The sequence below is a fragment of the Rhinoderma darwinii genome, chromosome 1, assembly GCF_050947455.1.
Source record: "Rhinoderma darwinii isolate aRhiDar2 chromosome 1, aRhiDar2.hap1, whole genome shotgun sequence".
In the NCBI taxonomy this organism is placed as follows: Eukaryota; Metazoa; Chordata; class Amphibia; order Anura; family Rhinodermatidae; genus Rhinoderma; species Rhinoderma darwinii.
Window position 1 is genome coordinate 550217439 of NC_134687.1, and position 16500 is coordinate 550233938.

A 16500-nucleotide genomic window follows, 5' to 3' on the forward strand; every position below is an offset into this window, starting at 1 on the left:
AGTGCCGTGTCGCGTTTGCAATGCACTGGAGGGAACAAAATAGTGGAAACTCCCGAAAACCCCATTTTGGAAACTACACTCGTCAAGGAATTTTTCTAGGGGTAAAGTTAACATTTTGACCCCACAGTTGTTTTGCTGAATTCATTGGAATTATTCTGTAAAGGTAAAAATCTACTTTTTTTCCTGAAAAAGTAGCCATTTTTACAAGGAATAAAGGAGAAAAAGCACCCCAACATTTGTATAACAATTTCTCCCAATTACGGAAATGTCATATGTGGTAATAAACTGCTGTTTGGACCCACAGCTGGGCTTAGAAGGGAAGGAGCGCTTTTTGGACCTCAAATTTAGCTGAAATGGTTTTTGGGTGCCATGTAGCATTTGCAAAGCCCCTGAGAGGCCGAAACAGTGGAAACCCCCCAAATGTGACCCCCATTTTGGAAATTACACCACTTAAAGAATCTATCTAGGGGTATAGTGAGCATTTAGACCCCACAGGTCTTTTGCAGAATTTATTAGAATTAGGCCGTGAAAATGAATATCAACATTTCTTCCACTAAAATGTTGAATTTTTTGAATTTCACAGAGGATAAAGGAGAAAAAAGCCGCCCAACATTTGTAAAGCAATTTCTCCCGAGTACGGCTATACCCCACATGTGGTCATAAATGGTGTTTCATTAGAAAGTAATTAACCCTTTCCGGACTGAACAATTTTTTTCTTTTCCTTTTTAGTTTTTCCCTCCCCGCTTTCCAAGAGCCATAACTTTTTTATTTTTCCGTCAATAGAGTGGTATGAGGGCTTATTTATTGAGGGACAAGCGGTCGTTTTTATTGGTACCATTTTTGGTACATACAACTTTTTAAGCACTTTTTATTGCATTTTTTGGTAGAGCCAAGGTGACTAAAAAACAGCGATTTTGCAGTTTGAAATTCTTTATTTTTCACGTGAGACGCTCCATACATCACCCCCCACACTATACGACATGCTGTGTCGTGGTGCGCGAAGGGGTTAATGTGCAGCGGATGGTGCAGAGTGAAAATTAACATTTTCCACTGAAATGCCATTTTAGTGCACTACATGTTATGCCCAGTTTGTGCCACTGAAGACAAATACCTCATAAAATATTAACGGGGTTCTCCTGAGTATGGCGATGCCATATCAGTGGAGGCAGACTGCTGTTTGGGCACGCTGTAGGGCTCAGAAGGGAGGAAGCGGCATTTGGCGTGCAGACTTAGCCTGTTAGTTCTGTTTGGCGTTTTACTGGTATTTCCGTTTATAATGTGGGGTATATGTAATCTGCACGGAGTACATCAGAGCATAATAAGAGGGTATAATAATGGGGTAAATAAATAATAATCCGCAGATGTGTGGCCGGTGTCGCACTGATAAATGGCGCCCAATCTTATCTGCTTTTGTAAAAAATGCAAATTTTTCATCGACATATTCTTAGAGCCAGAACTTTTTTATTTTTTCTCCACCGGAGCTGTGTGAGGGCTTATCCTTTGCGGGACAATCTGTAGTTTTCATTGGTACCATTTTGGGGTACCAGAAATTTTTTGGATCACTTTTTATTCCATTTTTTGGCAAGCAAGGTGACCAAAAACCATCAATTCTGACAATGTTTTTTGTTCTTTTTTTTTATGTCGTTCACCCTGGGCTATAAATGACAATTTTACTTTATTCTGCGGGTCGATACGATTACGGCGATAACATATGTATATAATTTTTTTATGTTTTGCAGCGTTTGTGCAATAAAATCACTTATTTATAAAATAAATTATTTTTTGTGTCACCATATTCCGAGAGCGATAACTTTTTTATTTTTCAGTCAAAAAAGCTGTGTAAGGGCTTATTTTTTGCGGGACGGGTTGTAGTTTGTATTGGTACCATTTTGGCGTACATGCGACTTTTTAATCACTTTGTATTGTATATTTTGGGAGGGGTGGGGACCAAAAAATTGTGATTCTGGCATTGTTTTTCGTTTTGTTTTTTTGCGGCGTTCACCGTGCGGGAAAAAGAATATTACAGTTTTATAGTTGGGGTCGTCACGAACGCGGTGATACCAAATATGTGTACTTCTTTTAACGTGTTAATTTTGTTCCGATAATAAAAGATTTATAGGAAAAAAAAGCATTCTTTGTTTATGTCACTTATAACTTTTATTTTTACACTTTTTAAAAACATTTTTTTTTAACTTTTGTTACTTGTCCCACTAGGGGACACTTAGACTTGCAGCTCTGATCGCTGATAGAGTACATTACACTACACACGTAGTGTAATGTATTCTAACTGTCATTGTGACGTGACAGTCACACTGACAGGTAGCCTCGGAGGCTCGGCCGGAGGCTGCTACTCCGAGGCTTCCATACATGGCAACCCGGAAGTCATTGTCTGGCCTCTGGTTGCCATGATAAGGATCGCCAGCCCCCGCAAATGCATGTGGGGGGCTGCCGATCTGCTCTAAACCTCTTCAATGTGGTGATCGCAATTGACCACCGCATCGAAGGGGTTAATTGCCGATTTCAGCGGTGACAGGCCGCTGATCGGCAATGGGGAGAGCAGGGCAGACAGCGGTGTAGCGCCGCAGCTAACTGTTAAAACGCGGACGTAACTGAACGCCTAGGTGCGCGAAGTTACTGTTCACCTGGGCGTTCCTGTATGCCAAGGTGCGGGAAGGGGTTAAACTTCAACAACTACAACTTCCTATTGAAGGGGGGTGGGGGATTGCCAATTCCTAATATGAAACGCTATTTCTTGGCCTCTCAACTTAAATACATTTTGTGTTGGGATGATTTGGTAATCAATGACTACATAAAAAAAGAAGAATATGGACACTCAATTTTGGACCATTTTCCAAAGACTCTAGGCAGGTTAATTTCAGGATTCTTTTTATAGTAAATATTATGTGTGTACGCTATTGGACAAAGTATGGTATGATGTTAAATGCAAAACAAATTCACTCCTTCTTGGCAATTTTAATTTAGACAAATTCTGGACAAAAAAAAAAAAAAAGTGTCCAATATTTTGGATGTATACCTATGGTGCAAACTTAAGAGAGTTGGAAAACATCTTGGAAGGAGAGGTAATTACCCGGAATTCACAATTTAGATATGCAAATACATTTAATCATATTAAACGAGTAAAAAAAAAAAAATAGTACTTTTTTAGTTTATGACATTTTGGTGGTACAACGTGTCAATTAGGGTTTTTAATTCTAAGGTATAGGATTGTTTAATGGTTAAAAAATCTCAACAGCTATCTGTTAGTTCACGTCCTAAATGGACAGAGGATGTAGGTGCTGTTTCGGATGAAGAGTGGACACGTATTTACAAGATTTCACAAAAGGTTATGTTAAACGGAGCACACAAACTTTCTAAATTTCTGATTACACATAGTCTTTACTGTTCTAAACATTTTTTACACAGAAGATGCCCCAAGCTGGTCAGATATTGGACAGATGTAATAAATGAGACTAACTTGATTTATAATTGAAATCTTTTGTATGGATATAAAAATCGGCATATTGGGTGACTCGGGCCAATTTGGAGTCATTACTCCCACAATTTTGGGAACTTTAAAATCCTTGTTTGTGGCTAGAAAATTAATTGCTAGGTTTTGTAAAATAGTTCCAACTCTCAACTTATGGAAATCTGAAACTTATAGGTTGATGTCATATGAGTTCTACATTTATAAATCCAGAGGGTGTTTGTAGTTTCTTTGACATATAGAAAAAATGGATTGATAATGTAAAACCTTATGAATGTTATTTTGAAATTGTAAAACAGATCCTTTTTTTTTTTCTTCTTCTCCCTTGCGATAGGGAGTGTGAAGGGAAATATAATTTGTAGTTTATTTGTTGTATAGGTTTTAAAAAAAAATAAAATAAAAATCAATCACTGCCTCAGCTAATGGAGGTGTCAATAAGATAAAATCAATGATCTGAGGAGTTAAGATTTAGGTAAACTATTTTACTAGTTGTGTCTCGGCCATCTATAGTTCAGAAGTAGATGCTTTATAGATTTCAGAAATTACCCTTTCAATATTACTTGTGGGGTCTTATGTGAACTCATGATTACCTAACTGTAAAGTGTTCAACCTAGTATTATACCTATATTGTATAAGACATAATAAGGATGGGTTATTCCAAAACGTATTGGTTTTTCCATTATTTCGTTTTTGTGTGTTTTTTGTTTGTTTTTTTGCAAGATAAGGAAGAAACGAGTTCATGCTTAGTTAAAAATGTTTATGTTATATTTATGTTAATGTTCATGATTTCAAAAAGGAATTAAGAGTCATGTGCCAAATACACAAGTGTATTTCTAAAATTTGGCGATAGTGACACTTTATAACACTTTGAGATCTTACATGGGCTAAAGCTATATAGTTGTTGCATCATTCATGTCCCCCGTGCCTAATTTTTTATGTACATCAGGGTTCATTTTCCAATTTATATTCAGCAGAATCATAAAGTATGTATTTGGTGCATTCCTAGCGCCTACATCTCCTTCAACCCAATGACTTCCACATTAGCGTTCGTGTATCAAGATAAACGTTCAGATGATTCTGAGTTCAATAATTCTTTCAGTTCCTCAACACTTTGAATATCCCAAGCTGTTTGAAATGTCCTCATCTTCTTCCTGCCAACAAATAAAATTGGTTAATAATTTATAGACTAAAGAAATGGAAGCTGGAATAAATAGCAAAAAAGGTCATTTGAGAGTTGTAATGACATCATTATTTTCTAATAATATTTTTTTTTCAAAATACATTCTATATATTAATTTAAAGAGTAATAGTACTTTCAGAAAACCTGCGTTTAGGTTTTTGAGGAGAGCCGATCACAGACAATGGTGCAGAGCACATAGCTGAGCGCTTTTGCCCCTTTGTTTCAGGGATGGAGGGGGTCTCAGCACTCGGAACCCACTAATCAATACTAAATTCTAAAATATCGCTATAACATATCAAAAGTTTGCTGAATGTACAGTTATGCTCTAACGGCTGTGTGCATTATGACGACATGTACAGAAGGGCAAAATCCGGAGTCTTCATTTAAAGTGAAATCCAGACTAAATTATTTGATATGTCATAGGTAAATGGGAGCATATCAAAGTGGTGAAATCTGTGATCTCATACAGTCACCGATTTCCAGTATGAAAGGGTGTTAAATAGTGCTTAGACCCCTTTGGCACTGCTCAGAGATGTCTGTTACTGGAAATCAGACACATTACAAGCAACAGTCCATTCAAATTAAAGACAGTTTTTTTAAAAAGTTGTCCGATTTCCAGTACCAGAAGTCTCTGAACAGAGCCAAGAGGAGTTTAAAGGGATTGTCCCACAATTAAATATTACCCACTGATGTTCTTTTTATTCCTTCTCAAAATGTCCACCTAATAATGTTCAGTGCCGGTGGACACACATGACCAGTAGCACTATTCCACTGCCCGCATCCTCTTCTAGACTGCCGGCAGAGTGATTCCTGTTATTGTGCAGAGCAACCAAAAAGGTGCGCACTAGAAGTGGCTTCTTTTCACAATGATTGGACACATTGGGTGGACCTTCTATGAAGGGAATCAAAAGAACAGTATGGGGCACCATAACCAGCACAAGCATTTAAAAAAAAATAATAATAATTTTTAAAAAAAATGATTGTTTTGCAAAATGTAATATTTATGGGAGAACCCTTTAAAGCACTCTATAGAGCCCTTTCATTCTGAAATCTAGTGGTGTTCAGAGATCAGACATCACAAATGTGATCTTCCCACTTGTATCTGAAGATCATTTTGACAGGCTTTCACCTTTAAGTTAAGTGTTATTGACCATAGTACCAATCTGACAGTTTTAAATTGTTAGATTAGATTGCAAGCCCCATTATGGACAAGAATATAAGTGAAGTCTGTGCTTCGTGCCCAAATTTTTTTTTTAAAAAACGCTGTTCTAACAAAGTGCTCAAAGTGTCCAGAGCAACTAATCAGATCATTCCTTTCATTTACAAATCTGCAAGGGAAAAATGAAATCACGATTCTGATTGGCTGCCCATGACAGCTCTGATACTTTTCTTTAAGGCTGTATGCACATGTCCGTCGACCGTTGTACGGCCGCTAATGACGGATCCGCGAAACACGGACCGCACACGGATGGCTTCCGTGTGCAGTCCGTTGTTTCACGAACCAAATCAATGAAAAGGCCGAGACTGTTTCGTAAAAAATGGACAGGAGTAGGACCTGTCCTATTTTTGACGGAAGGGCCGCACTGTACGCTAAAACAATGGAAGTGTGCATGGCCCCATTCAAATGAATGTGTCAGGGTGCTATCCGTTAAAAAAAAGAAAAGCATCCTGAAGAAAAAAAACTAAAGTGGGCATGAGGCCATAGGATAATGCTGTAAGCATTTGCACAAGGATAAGTGTGTATTATACCATGGAATATGTCACATGAGCCTCATGGAAGAATACTGACCAACCCTCTGCTACTCTATGTCCTTTGGTTTGACTAACCCGTGTCTCATCTGTAAAGAACACAAAACTGTACTCCTAGAATGATTTATTATATTTTGTCAATATGTTTACCTTTTCATCTCCACTAACCCCTCCAGATCTTTAGATTTACAAGCTGCTTTATTTAAAACTTCCTCTGGGACGTCTGCCAGTTTAGCAACATTCAAACCATAACTCCTTGCAGCAACTCCTCGCGTTATCTGATATAAAAATGTGATAAACTGAGGCTTATCTGCAACTTCAGACTCTGTAGAAACAGAAAAAACATACTCTACACGGTTATACACACATTATAGAAAAAAACCTAGTTTACAGATATCAAATATACACACATATATATATATATATATATAATCTATATAAATAATATATATATATATAAATAAATAATATATATAGATCTATAAATAATATATATATATATACACACACATATATATATATATATATATATATATACACACACACATATATATATATATAAATAATATATACATACACACTACCGTTCAAAAGTTTAGGGTCACTTAGAAATTTCCTTATTTTTGCAAGAAAAGCACAGTTTTTTTTCAATGAAGATAACATTAAATTAATCAGAAATACACTCTATACATTGTTAATGTGCTAAATGACTATTCTAGCTGCAAACGTCTGGTTTTTAATGCAATATCTACATAGGTGTATAGAGGCCCATTTCCAGCAACCATCACTCCAGTGTTCTAATGGTACATTGTGTTTGCTAACTGTGTTAGAAGGCTAATGGATGATTATAAAACACTTGAAAACCCTTGTGCAATTATGTTAGAACCGCTGTAAACAGTTTTGCTGTTTAGAGGAGCTATAAAACTGACCTTCCTTTGAGCTAGTTGAGAATCTGGAGCATTACATTTGTGGGTTTGATTAAACTCTCAAAATGGCTAGAAAAAGAGAGCTTTCATGTGAAACTCGACAGTCTATTCTTGTTCTTAGAAATGAAGGCTATTCCATGCGAGAAATTGCCAAGAAACTGAAGATTTCCTACAACGGTGTGTACTACTCCCTTCAGAGGACAGCACAAACAGGCTCTAACCAGAGTAGAACGAGAAGCGGGAGGCCCCGCTGCACAACTGAGCAACAAGACAAGTACATTAGAGTCTCTAGTTTGAGAAATAGACGCCTCACAGGTCCTCAACTGGCAGCTTCATTAAATAGTACCCGCAAAACGCCAGTGTCAACGTCTACAGTGAAGAGGCGACTCCGGGATGCTGGCCTTCAGGGCAGAGTGGCAAAGAAAAAGCCATATCTGAGACTGGCTAATAAAAGGAAAAGATTAATATGGGCAAAAGCACACAGACATTGGACAGAGGAAGATTGGAAAAAAGTGTTATGGACAGACGAATGGAAGTTTGAGGTGTTTGGATCACACAGAACATTTGTGAACAACTGAAAAGATGCTGGAAGAGTGCCTGACGCCATCTGTCAAGCATGGTGGAGGTAATATGATGGTCTGGGGTTGCTTTGGTGCTGGTAAAGTGGGGGATTTGTACAAGGTAAAAGGGATTTTGAATAAGGAAGGCTATCACTCCATTTTGCAACGCCATGCCATACCCTGTGGACAGCGCTTGATTGGAGCCAAGTTCATCCTACAACAGGACAATGACCCAAAGCACACCTCCAAATTATGCAAGAACTATTTAGGGAAGAAGCAGGCAGCTGGTATTCTATCTGTAATGGAGTGGCCAGCGCAGTCAACAGATCTCAACCCCATAGAGCTGTTGTGGGAGCAGCTTGACCGTATGGTACGCAAGAAGTGCCCATCAAGCAAAATCCAACTTGTGGGAGGGGCTTCTGGAAGAATGAGGTGAAATTTCTCCCGATTACCTCAGCAAATTAAGAGCTAGAATGCCAAAGGTCTGCAATACTGTAATTGCTGCAAATGGAGCATTCTTTGACGAAAGCAAAGTTTGAAGGAGAAAATTATTATTTGAAATAAAAATCATTATTTCTAACCTTGTCAATGTCTTGACTATATTTTCTAGTCATTTCAATATAATTGGGAGTTTTCATGGAAAACACAAAATTGTCTGGGTGACCCCAAACTTTTGAACGGTAGTGTGTGTATATATATATATATATATAATATATATACACATACACACACACACACACACACACACACACACACACACACACACACACACACACACACACACACACAGTTAGGTCCAGAATTATTTGGACAGTGGCACAATCTTCATGATTTGGGTTCTGCATGCCACCACATTGGATTTGAAATGAAGCAACTGAGATACAATTGAAGTGCAGACTTTCAAGTTTAATTCAAGGGGTTGAACAAAAAATATCCTGTGAAACGTTTAGGAATTGCAACCATTTTTCTACACAGCCTCCTCATTTCAGAGGCTCAAAAGTAATTGGTCAAATTAACATTACCAGAAATAAAATCTACTTTGTAGAGAATCCTTTGCAGGCAATGACTGCCTGAAGTCTGGAACCCCTTGACATCACCAAACGCTGGGTTTCCTCCTTTGTGATGCTTTGCCCGGCCTTTACTGCAGCTGACTTCAGTTGTTGCTGGTTTGTGGGTCTTTCTGCCTTTACTTTTGTCAAGCAAGTGAAATGCAGCTCGATCGGGTTGAGATCTGGTGATTGGCTTGGCAATTGCAGACTATTCCACTTCTTGTCCTTAAAAAAAACTCCTGGGTTGCTCTCGCAATATGTTTTGGGTCATTGTCCATCTGTACTGTAAAGCGACGTCCAATCAGACTTGCTGCATTTGAATCTGAGAAATTATATCCCTGAACACTTCAGAATTCATCTGGCTGCTTCTGTCTTCAGTCACATCATCAATAAACACCAGTGACCCAGTGCCTATGGCAGTCATGCATGCTCATGCCATTACACTGCCTCCACCATGTTTTACAGAGGATGTGGTGTGCTTTGGATCATGAGCCGTTCCAAGCCTTCTCCATACTTTCTTCCTCGCATCATTCTGGTACAGGTCGATCTTCGTTTCAGCTGTCCAAAGAATGCTGTTCCAGAACTAGGCTGGCTTCTTTAGATGTTGTTTGGCAAAGACTAATCTGGCCTTTCTATTTTTGAGGCTGATTAATGGTTTGCACCTTGTGGTGAACCCTCTGTATTTGCGCTTTTATGAAGTCTTCTCCTTATGGTAGATTTAGATACTGATACGCCTACTTCCAGGGGAGTGTTCTTCACTTGGGTAGATGTTGTGGAGGGGTTTTTCTTCACCATGGAAAGGATTCTGCGATCATCCATCACTGTTGTCTTCCGTGGACGTCCAGGCCTTTTGGAGTTCACGAGATCACCAGTGTGCTCTTTTTTTTCAAGAATGTACCAAACGGTTGATTAGGCCACTCCTAGCATTTGTGCGATCTCTCTGATGGATGATTTAATTTTCTTCAGCCTAACGATGGTCTGTTTCACTTGCATTGAGAGCTCCTTTGACCTCATGTTGTGGGTTCACAGCAACAGCTTCCAAATGCAAATGCCACACCTGGAATCAACTCCAGACCTTTTACCTGCTTAATTATTGATGGATTAACAAGAGAATAGCCCATGCAGCCCATTAAATAGCTTTTGAGATAATTGTCCAATTACCTTTGGTCCCTTGAAAAAGAGGCAGTTACATATTAAAGAGCTGTAATTACTAAACCCTTCCACAAATTAGGATGCGAAAACCCTTAAAATAAAAATTAGCACTTTAAGCCCATATTGATTATATAATTGGATATTCAATATGTTTTGGCAAACAGCTAAAATGCCAAAACTTGTCACTGTCCATATAATTCTGGACCTAACTGTGTATGTGTGTGTGTATATATATATATATATATATATATATATATACACACACATATCTACATACACACACATATCTATATGTACACACATATCTATATATACACACACATATCTATCTACATATATATCTATCTAGTGATCACCAATTGCTATATTTCCAGGAAAAAGCATTGCAACATATAGGAAATGACTGGCAAACACCACTTTTATGTATGATTGATATGCTTTAAAGGCTATTGACACAATTTCTTATATTGCATGTTGATTTAGGGTAAAAATGCCATTCACTGTGAAATCCGTCAGTTTGCCATGTATTGCAACACAGGGTGCAAAATAAAAGCGGTTCAGAATTTTTTATAAAAACCGAATACAGAACATCTTTTTAGCCCAAAATACATCCAATGAAAAAAATAAAACAAAATAAAAGGGTTAAAACAAAAAAGGATTATACATGCATGTAATATTGGATTGGCTGCACCGTATGTCACAGCTCCTCAGCTTTGCAAGTGCTCACAAGATACAGATAGCAAAAAAAAAAACATGAAGTGACGCGTGTAGGAAAGTACCTGCCTTTTTTGCAGCTCTTGGCAGATCAGCAACTTAAAAGGCTGAAGCGAGAGATGCTGATTGATCATACAGTACATAAGTATATGCGGATCTGTTCTGGCAGACCACGATATTCACGTATTACATGGACAGCCATTTATTTGAAATTTATAGCAGGCCAGAAATTTTCCTAAACATAAAAGCGTATTAACTGTTGTTTCAAAAGCAAAACTCCGCTAAATTTCAGGAAGGGGTAGTCATGGTGAGACAACTCCTTTAAAAAAACCTCTTCCAGATGGGAGCATTCAATATTACCATTGCCTGCATTCGTATAAAAAATACTATACTATAATACTGCAAAGGGTGTTTTTTTTGCACCAGTATTCTGGATGCAACATCCCAACCTCCTGGGGCTCATCATCAGAACCAGAGTTAAAGCACCATAGAAGCCTTTTGTGCGCGAACTCCAAGTACGATGAACCACGGGAGGTCCTGGTGTTGCGTCCATAATATGGGCGCAAATAAGCACCCGTATTATGCTCGACTGAAAGGCCATACTCAAGATCAGGGGTCTCAAACTCGGCTGGGTAAGTGGGCCACATATAGTAAAAAAATTTATTTGACGGGTCGCATTACTTTCAAATTTGATAAATTACAAAATTATTGTTAATTACTTGAACTACTATAACACTATATTACTATACTACTACATTACTATAACAATACTACATTACTATAGCAATACTACATTACTATAATAATAGCGCTAGGTTTAACCCGTTAGTGACCGCCAATACGCCTTTTCACGGCGGCCACTAACGGGCTTTATTCTGATGCATACGCCTTTTCACGGCGCTGCATCAGAATAAAATTGCGGCGCCGTGAAAAGAGATAGCTCCCTGCTCTCAGCTACCGGAGGTAGCTGAGGGCTTGGAGCACAGTCTGGGGACCGTTGTTCGCCGGTATTCAACGAATACCGGCGACCGCCGTTACAATGTATGCAGCGGTGGAAAAGTAAATTTTTTATCTCCTCTCACCGTGAATGTTTGGTGAGAGGAGATAAAAAACTAACCTGAAGGGCCTCCGATGCCCGCGATCATGCCCCCCTTCTCTTCTCCCCCCGCAACTGCCGGGGAGAGAAAAAAAATGGCGCCCGCGCATGCGCACACGATCTAATTAAGAGTGCGGCACCGTTCAGAGGGATAGCTCCCTGCCCTCAGCTACCAGAGGTAGCTGAGGGCTTGGAGCACAGTCTGGGGACCGTTGTTTGCGGTCCCCAAACCGGTGATCGCCGGTATTCAACGAACACCGGCGATCGCCGTTACAATGAGTTCAGCACTGTAAATCTAACTTTTTATCTCCTCTCACCATGAATGTTTGGTGAGAGGAGATAAAAAACGACTTGTTAGGCCCCCGATCGTGCCCCCCCCTTCACCCCCCAACGGGCGGGAAAATTAAAAAAAAATGGCGCACGCATGCGCTGTCAGTGAAAGGCAGCTATTCTGCCTGTAAATAGAAACTGATCAGGCACCCTGATAATTGGTCCCTGATCAGATGGTCACTGTGATATACCTATCACAGTGACCATAGTCTCATATTTACACAATACAGCACAGGATTTGTGCTCTTTCCCTCCCTCCTCTCACTGTAGTTGATCTGTGAGAGGAGAGATACTATACAAATCTTGTGCTGTATTATACTGTAAAATACACCACATACTCGCCAGTGTTCCGATATTATCCGAATATTGTCCGTAATCACCCCAGATTACCCGTAATCACCCCAGATTACCCGTAATTACCACAGATTACCCGTAATTACCACAGATTACCCGTAATTACCCCAGATTACCAGTAATCACCCCAGATTACCAGTAATCACCCCAGATTACACGTAATCACCCCCGTTTTTTTGTTTGTCTTCTAAAAAAAACAAAACACAATTATTAGTGTAGTGAACATGAACCGCAGAAGCCGCAGAATGTTCTCTGCAGAGCAGGCATACACCATGCTGTGCTCTAGCGGTTCCGGCAGTGATACGGACACTGCGTCAGAAGCAGAACTTGGCTCAGAAAGCGATACAAGTTCTGCTTCTGCCACTGGACCCCCCAGCCCTATGGTGGTGGACGCAGCGGTCAGCGGTGAAGCGTCAGGAGACGGGCCTAGTACTGCAGTCCCTTCCGCAATTTGGGATCCTGCAATTGCTTTCCCCCCCCAAGTTTTGCCATTTACAGCGACTCCAGGCATCAACGCAGATGTCTCAAATTTTAGTCCCTATAATTTTTTTCATTTGTTTATATGCGATCAGGTCCTGGAACTAATCGTCCAGCAGACGAATTTATACACCAGGCAATTTGGCACCCAAAATCCCAGGTCTTGCTATGCCAGAGGATGGATTCCCACAACAGTTTCTGAAATAATTTTTTTTGGGGGAATTACCCTAAACATGGGCATAGTAAAAAACCCTCTATCCGCTCCTATTGGGCTACCAGCGCTATCCATAGCACCCCTGTATTTGCAGCCGTTATGGCCCGAACGCGCTATGAGACTCTAATGCGTTTCATGCATTTTTCTGACAATACACAAATCCCCCCAAGAAGTGACCCAGCCTATGATCGCCTCAACAAACTGAGACCCCTAATCTCCCTCATAAGTGACTCATTTTTCAATTTATACACACCAGGCCAAAAACTAGCGGTAGATGAGTCCCTTATGTCCTTCAAGGGCCGTCTATCGTTTCGCCTATACATCCCCTCCAAAAGAGCCCGATACGGAGTGAAACTCTATAAGGTGTGCGAGAGCACAACGGGCTACACCTGTGGCTTTTTCATTTATGAGGGCAGGGACCGCCACCTTAATCCCCCAGGATGCCCAGAGGATATTGGCATTAGTGGGAAAATTGTCTGGGAACTCATGGTGCCATTTCTACAAAAAGGGTACCATGTGTACACCGACAATTACTACACCAGTGTCCCCCTGTATAAGTCCCTCCATGCTGCGAATACAGGGGCCTGTGGGACGGTACGAAAAAATAGAGTCGGCTTCCCTCAACTGGTGTCCAGGCGACTAGTAAGGGGTCTGTCACTCTCATTTGCAAGTGACCAGTTGCTCGCTGTCAAATGGAGTGACAAAAAGGACGTGTACATGCTCTCCACCGTGCACGAGGACACCACAGTGGCAGTGAGAGAGAGGGGCGCTACCTCTGATAAGAGGAAACCGGTCTGCGTGGTGGACTATAACAAGTTCATGGGGGGAGTCTATCTATCTGACCAGGTCCTACAACCATACCTGGTCAAGCGCAAAACTAGGGCCTGGTATAAAAAGGTAGCGATCTACCTTATCCAAATGGCCACTTACAACAGCTATGTGCTCTACAAGACCCAGGGAACGCTCAGTTTTCTCCAGTATCAGGAGAAAATGATAGAGCACCTCCTGTTTGACTCCCCCACACCTAGAGACTCCTTCGAGTCAGAGGATGTCAAAAGGCTCACTGAGTGCCACTTCCTTCACCCCGTCCCTTCCTCTGTGAACCAAAGATACCCCCAAAAGAGATGCCGGGTGTGCAGTAAACACGGAAGGAGGAGCGATTCCCGGTTTTACTGCCCCATGTGCCCTTCAAATCCAGGCCTGTGCAACTACCCCTGTTTTGAGACCTACCACACCGTTTCTAATTATTAATTTTATCTATAATTTAGGGAAAACCAAAAAGGGTGGGGTGGGGGGATTCTTTTTAGGGAGTCAATTTCATTTATGCATATTTTTTTGTTTAGTTTCTGGGCTTTCCAAGGGAGGGAGGGATTCTCATGGGGAGGTTTATTTATTTCAGACTGTAAAACTAAATTTCCCCTTTATGATTTTTTTTATACAATTCTTGGACAATTAAATCCTGGACTTGATCACTCACAAATGAATACAGTTTATTGTGCAGGAGCCCACATCTGTCTATTCAGAACATGGACCCCACAAGTGTTCTTGAAATAAAAAATAAATGTGGGCATTGCATTTATTAGTAGATAAATCCAACACCTGCGTCCCGTGCCGCCCCTGAATTAGTGGAAGTCGTGCATTTTAGCAATGGTTACAAGAATAAATTGGGGATGTATTTCCTTTTTCTTATGACTATGTCCTGCCACATACGGCTGTTACATTCCTAATTCTGTACCGTGATACGGGCATGATATTTTTTTTTGGGAAGATCTCTAATAAATCGAGCTGTTCCTTATCAATACACCATGGGCTTTGTTACGGTTCTTCTGGAAATACTGACATCATTTTGGGAAATTAGTGATCCTTTACTGTTCCTATAGATGGTTTTGGACATTGCCCCTCTATATATTCTGTAGGTGATTGGTTGTTTTGTGCACATAGCGGTTCCTACCTTGCCGGGCAGGGGTCTGTTATGGTGTACCGCGTCACTTGGCATGTTCGTCCCTCATAAGGATTGATGGAGCTAAAGAGACGTTGTACAACCAGTCACTGGAAAAAAAAAACCTTGTCATGGCAGCCCTGCAGGTGTTCTTCTATCTAGTGAACAGACTCGAGTTTGCAACATAGTTGGATACATTTTCCTCCATTTGTTTGAAGATATTGCCCGTCACTCCAGTACAGTTTATTTTTTCCTTTCTGACCGACTTTATATTAGGACAGAATTCTGTCCACAATGACATCATGATGGCACCAACTGCTTCTTCAGCAAGACATAGTCATAAGTACAGGCAAATACGTCTTCACGGCTTCACTTCTCTTCTGTATGCCGCACAAATTTATTAATGTGGCATATTTCTAACAAAATAACCTTCTACCACGTCTCCTCTATTTCATGTGGAAACGTAATAAGAGTTTGAAGAAAACATTATATACCCATAGTGTCTGAAATGATACCCATTATTTCCTCCTTTAAAAAAATTTTGGTCCGCATGCCCACTACACCACTAGATGAATACCTTTAGGGGTTTAGTTTTTAAAATGGGGTCATTTCTTCGTGGTTTTTTTTTTTGTTCAGGCTGCTCAATGCCTCTAAATGCATGATATGGGGCCGAGAATTTATTCAATTGTGCCCTGAAATCCACTCTCTTTTTGGCCCAGCCACACGTCTAATAAGCAGATTGGGGCAACAATGAGAGTATTTTTGAAAACAGGAGAAACCGGGTGATAGATTTTGGGGTGTGTTTCTTCATTCTTATGGTCGCTTTACACAGAAATCTGTCTTCAAAGTGATACTTTTATGAAAAAAGTGATTTTTTTATTTTTTGTCACCTGCTATGCATTAAATTTAGCAAAAAACTGTGGGGTCAAAATACTCACTACACCCCTAGATAAATACCTTAAGGGGTCTAGTTTTCTAAATGGGGTCGTTTATGGGGAATTTCTATCGTTCTGGTAGTTCAAAACCTCTCCAAATATACAGTGGGGCCTAAAACATTTTCAAGCAAAATATGAGACCTGAAAGTCTCCGGGTGTTCCCTTCCTTTCGGGCCCTGCCGTGTGTCCAGGCAATGCATTAGGGTCACAATGTGGGAATTTTTGAAAACAGGAGAAACAGGGTGATATATTTTGGGGTGTGTTTCTTCATTCTCATGGTCGCTTTACAAAGAAATCTGTCTTCAAAGTGATACTTTTATGAAAAAAAGTGAGATTATATT

At 40.1% G+C, this 16500-nt stretch overlaps 1 protein-coding gene across 1 annotated transcript in view; it reads right to left on the bottom strand.

The window, feature by feature from the left end:
* Positions 1-2408: 2408 nt before the first annotated feature.
* Positions 2409-16500, bottom strand: part of MSH3 (mutS homolog 3) — a 237015-nt gene continuing 222923 nt past the window's right edge. The window contains exons 23-24 of the mRNA XM_075837774.1: positions 6564-6738; positions 2409-4635 (exon numbers count right to left, since the gene is read on the bottom strand). Of these exons, the coding sequence (XP_075693889.1) occupies positions 4539-4635; positions 6564-6738 (272 nt within the window). The 3' untranslated portion in view covers positions 2409-4538. The remainder of the gene's footprint in view (positions 4636-6563; positions 6739-16500) is intronic.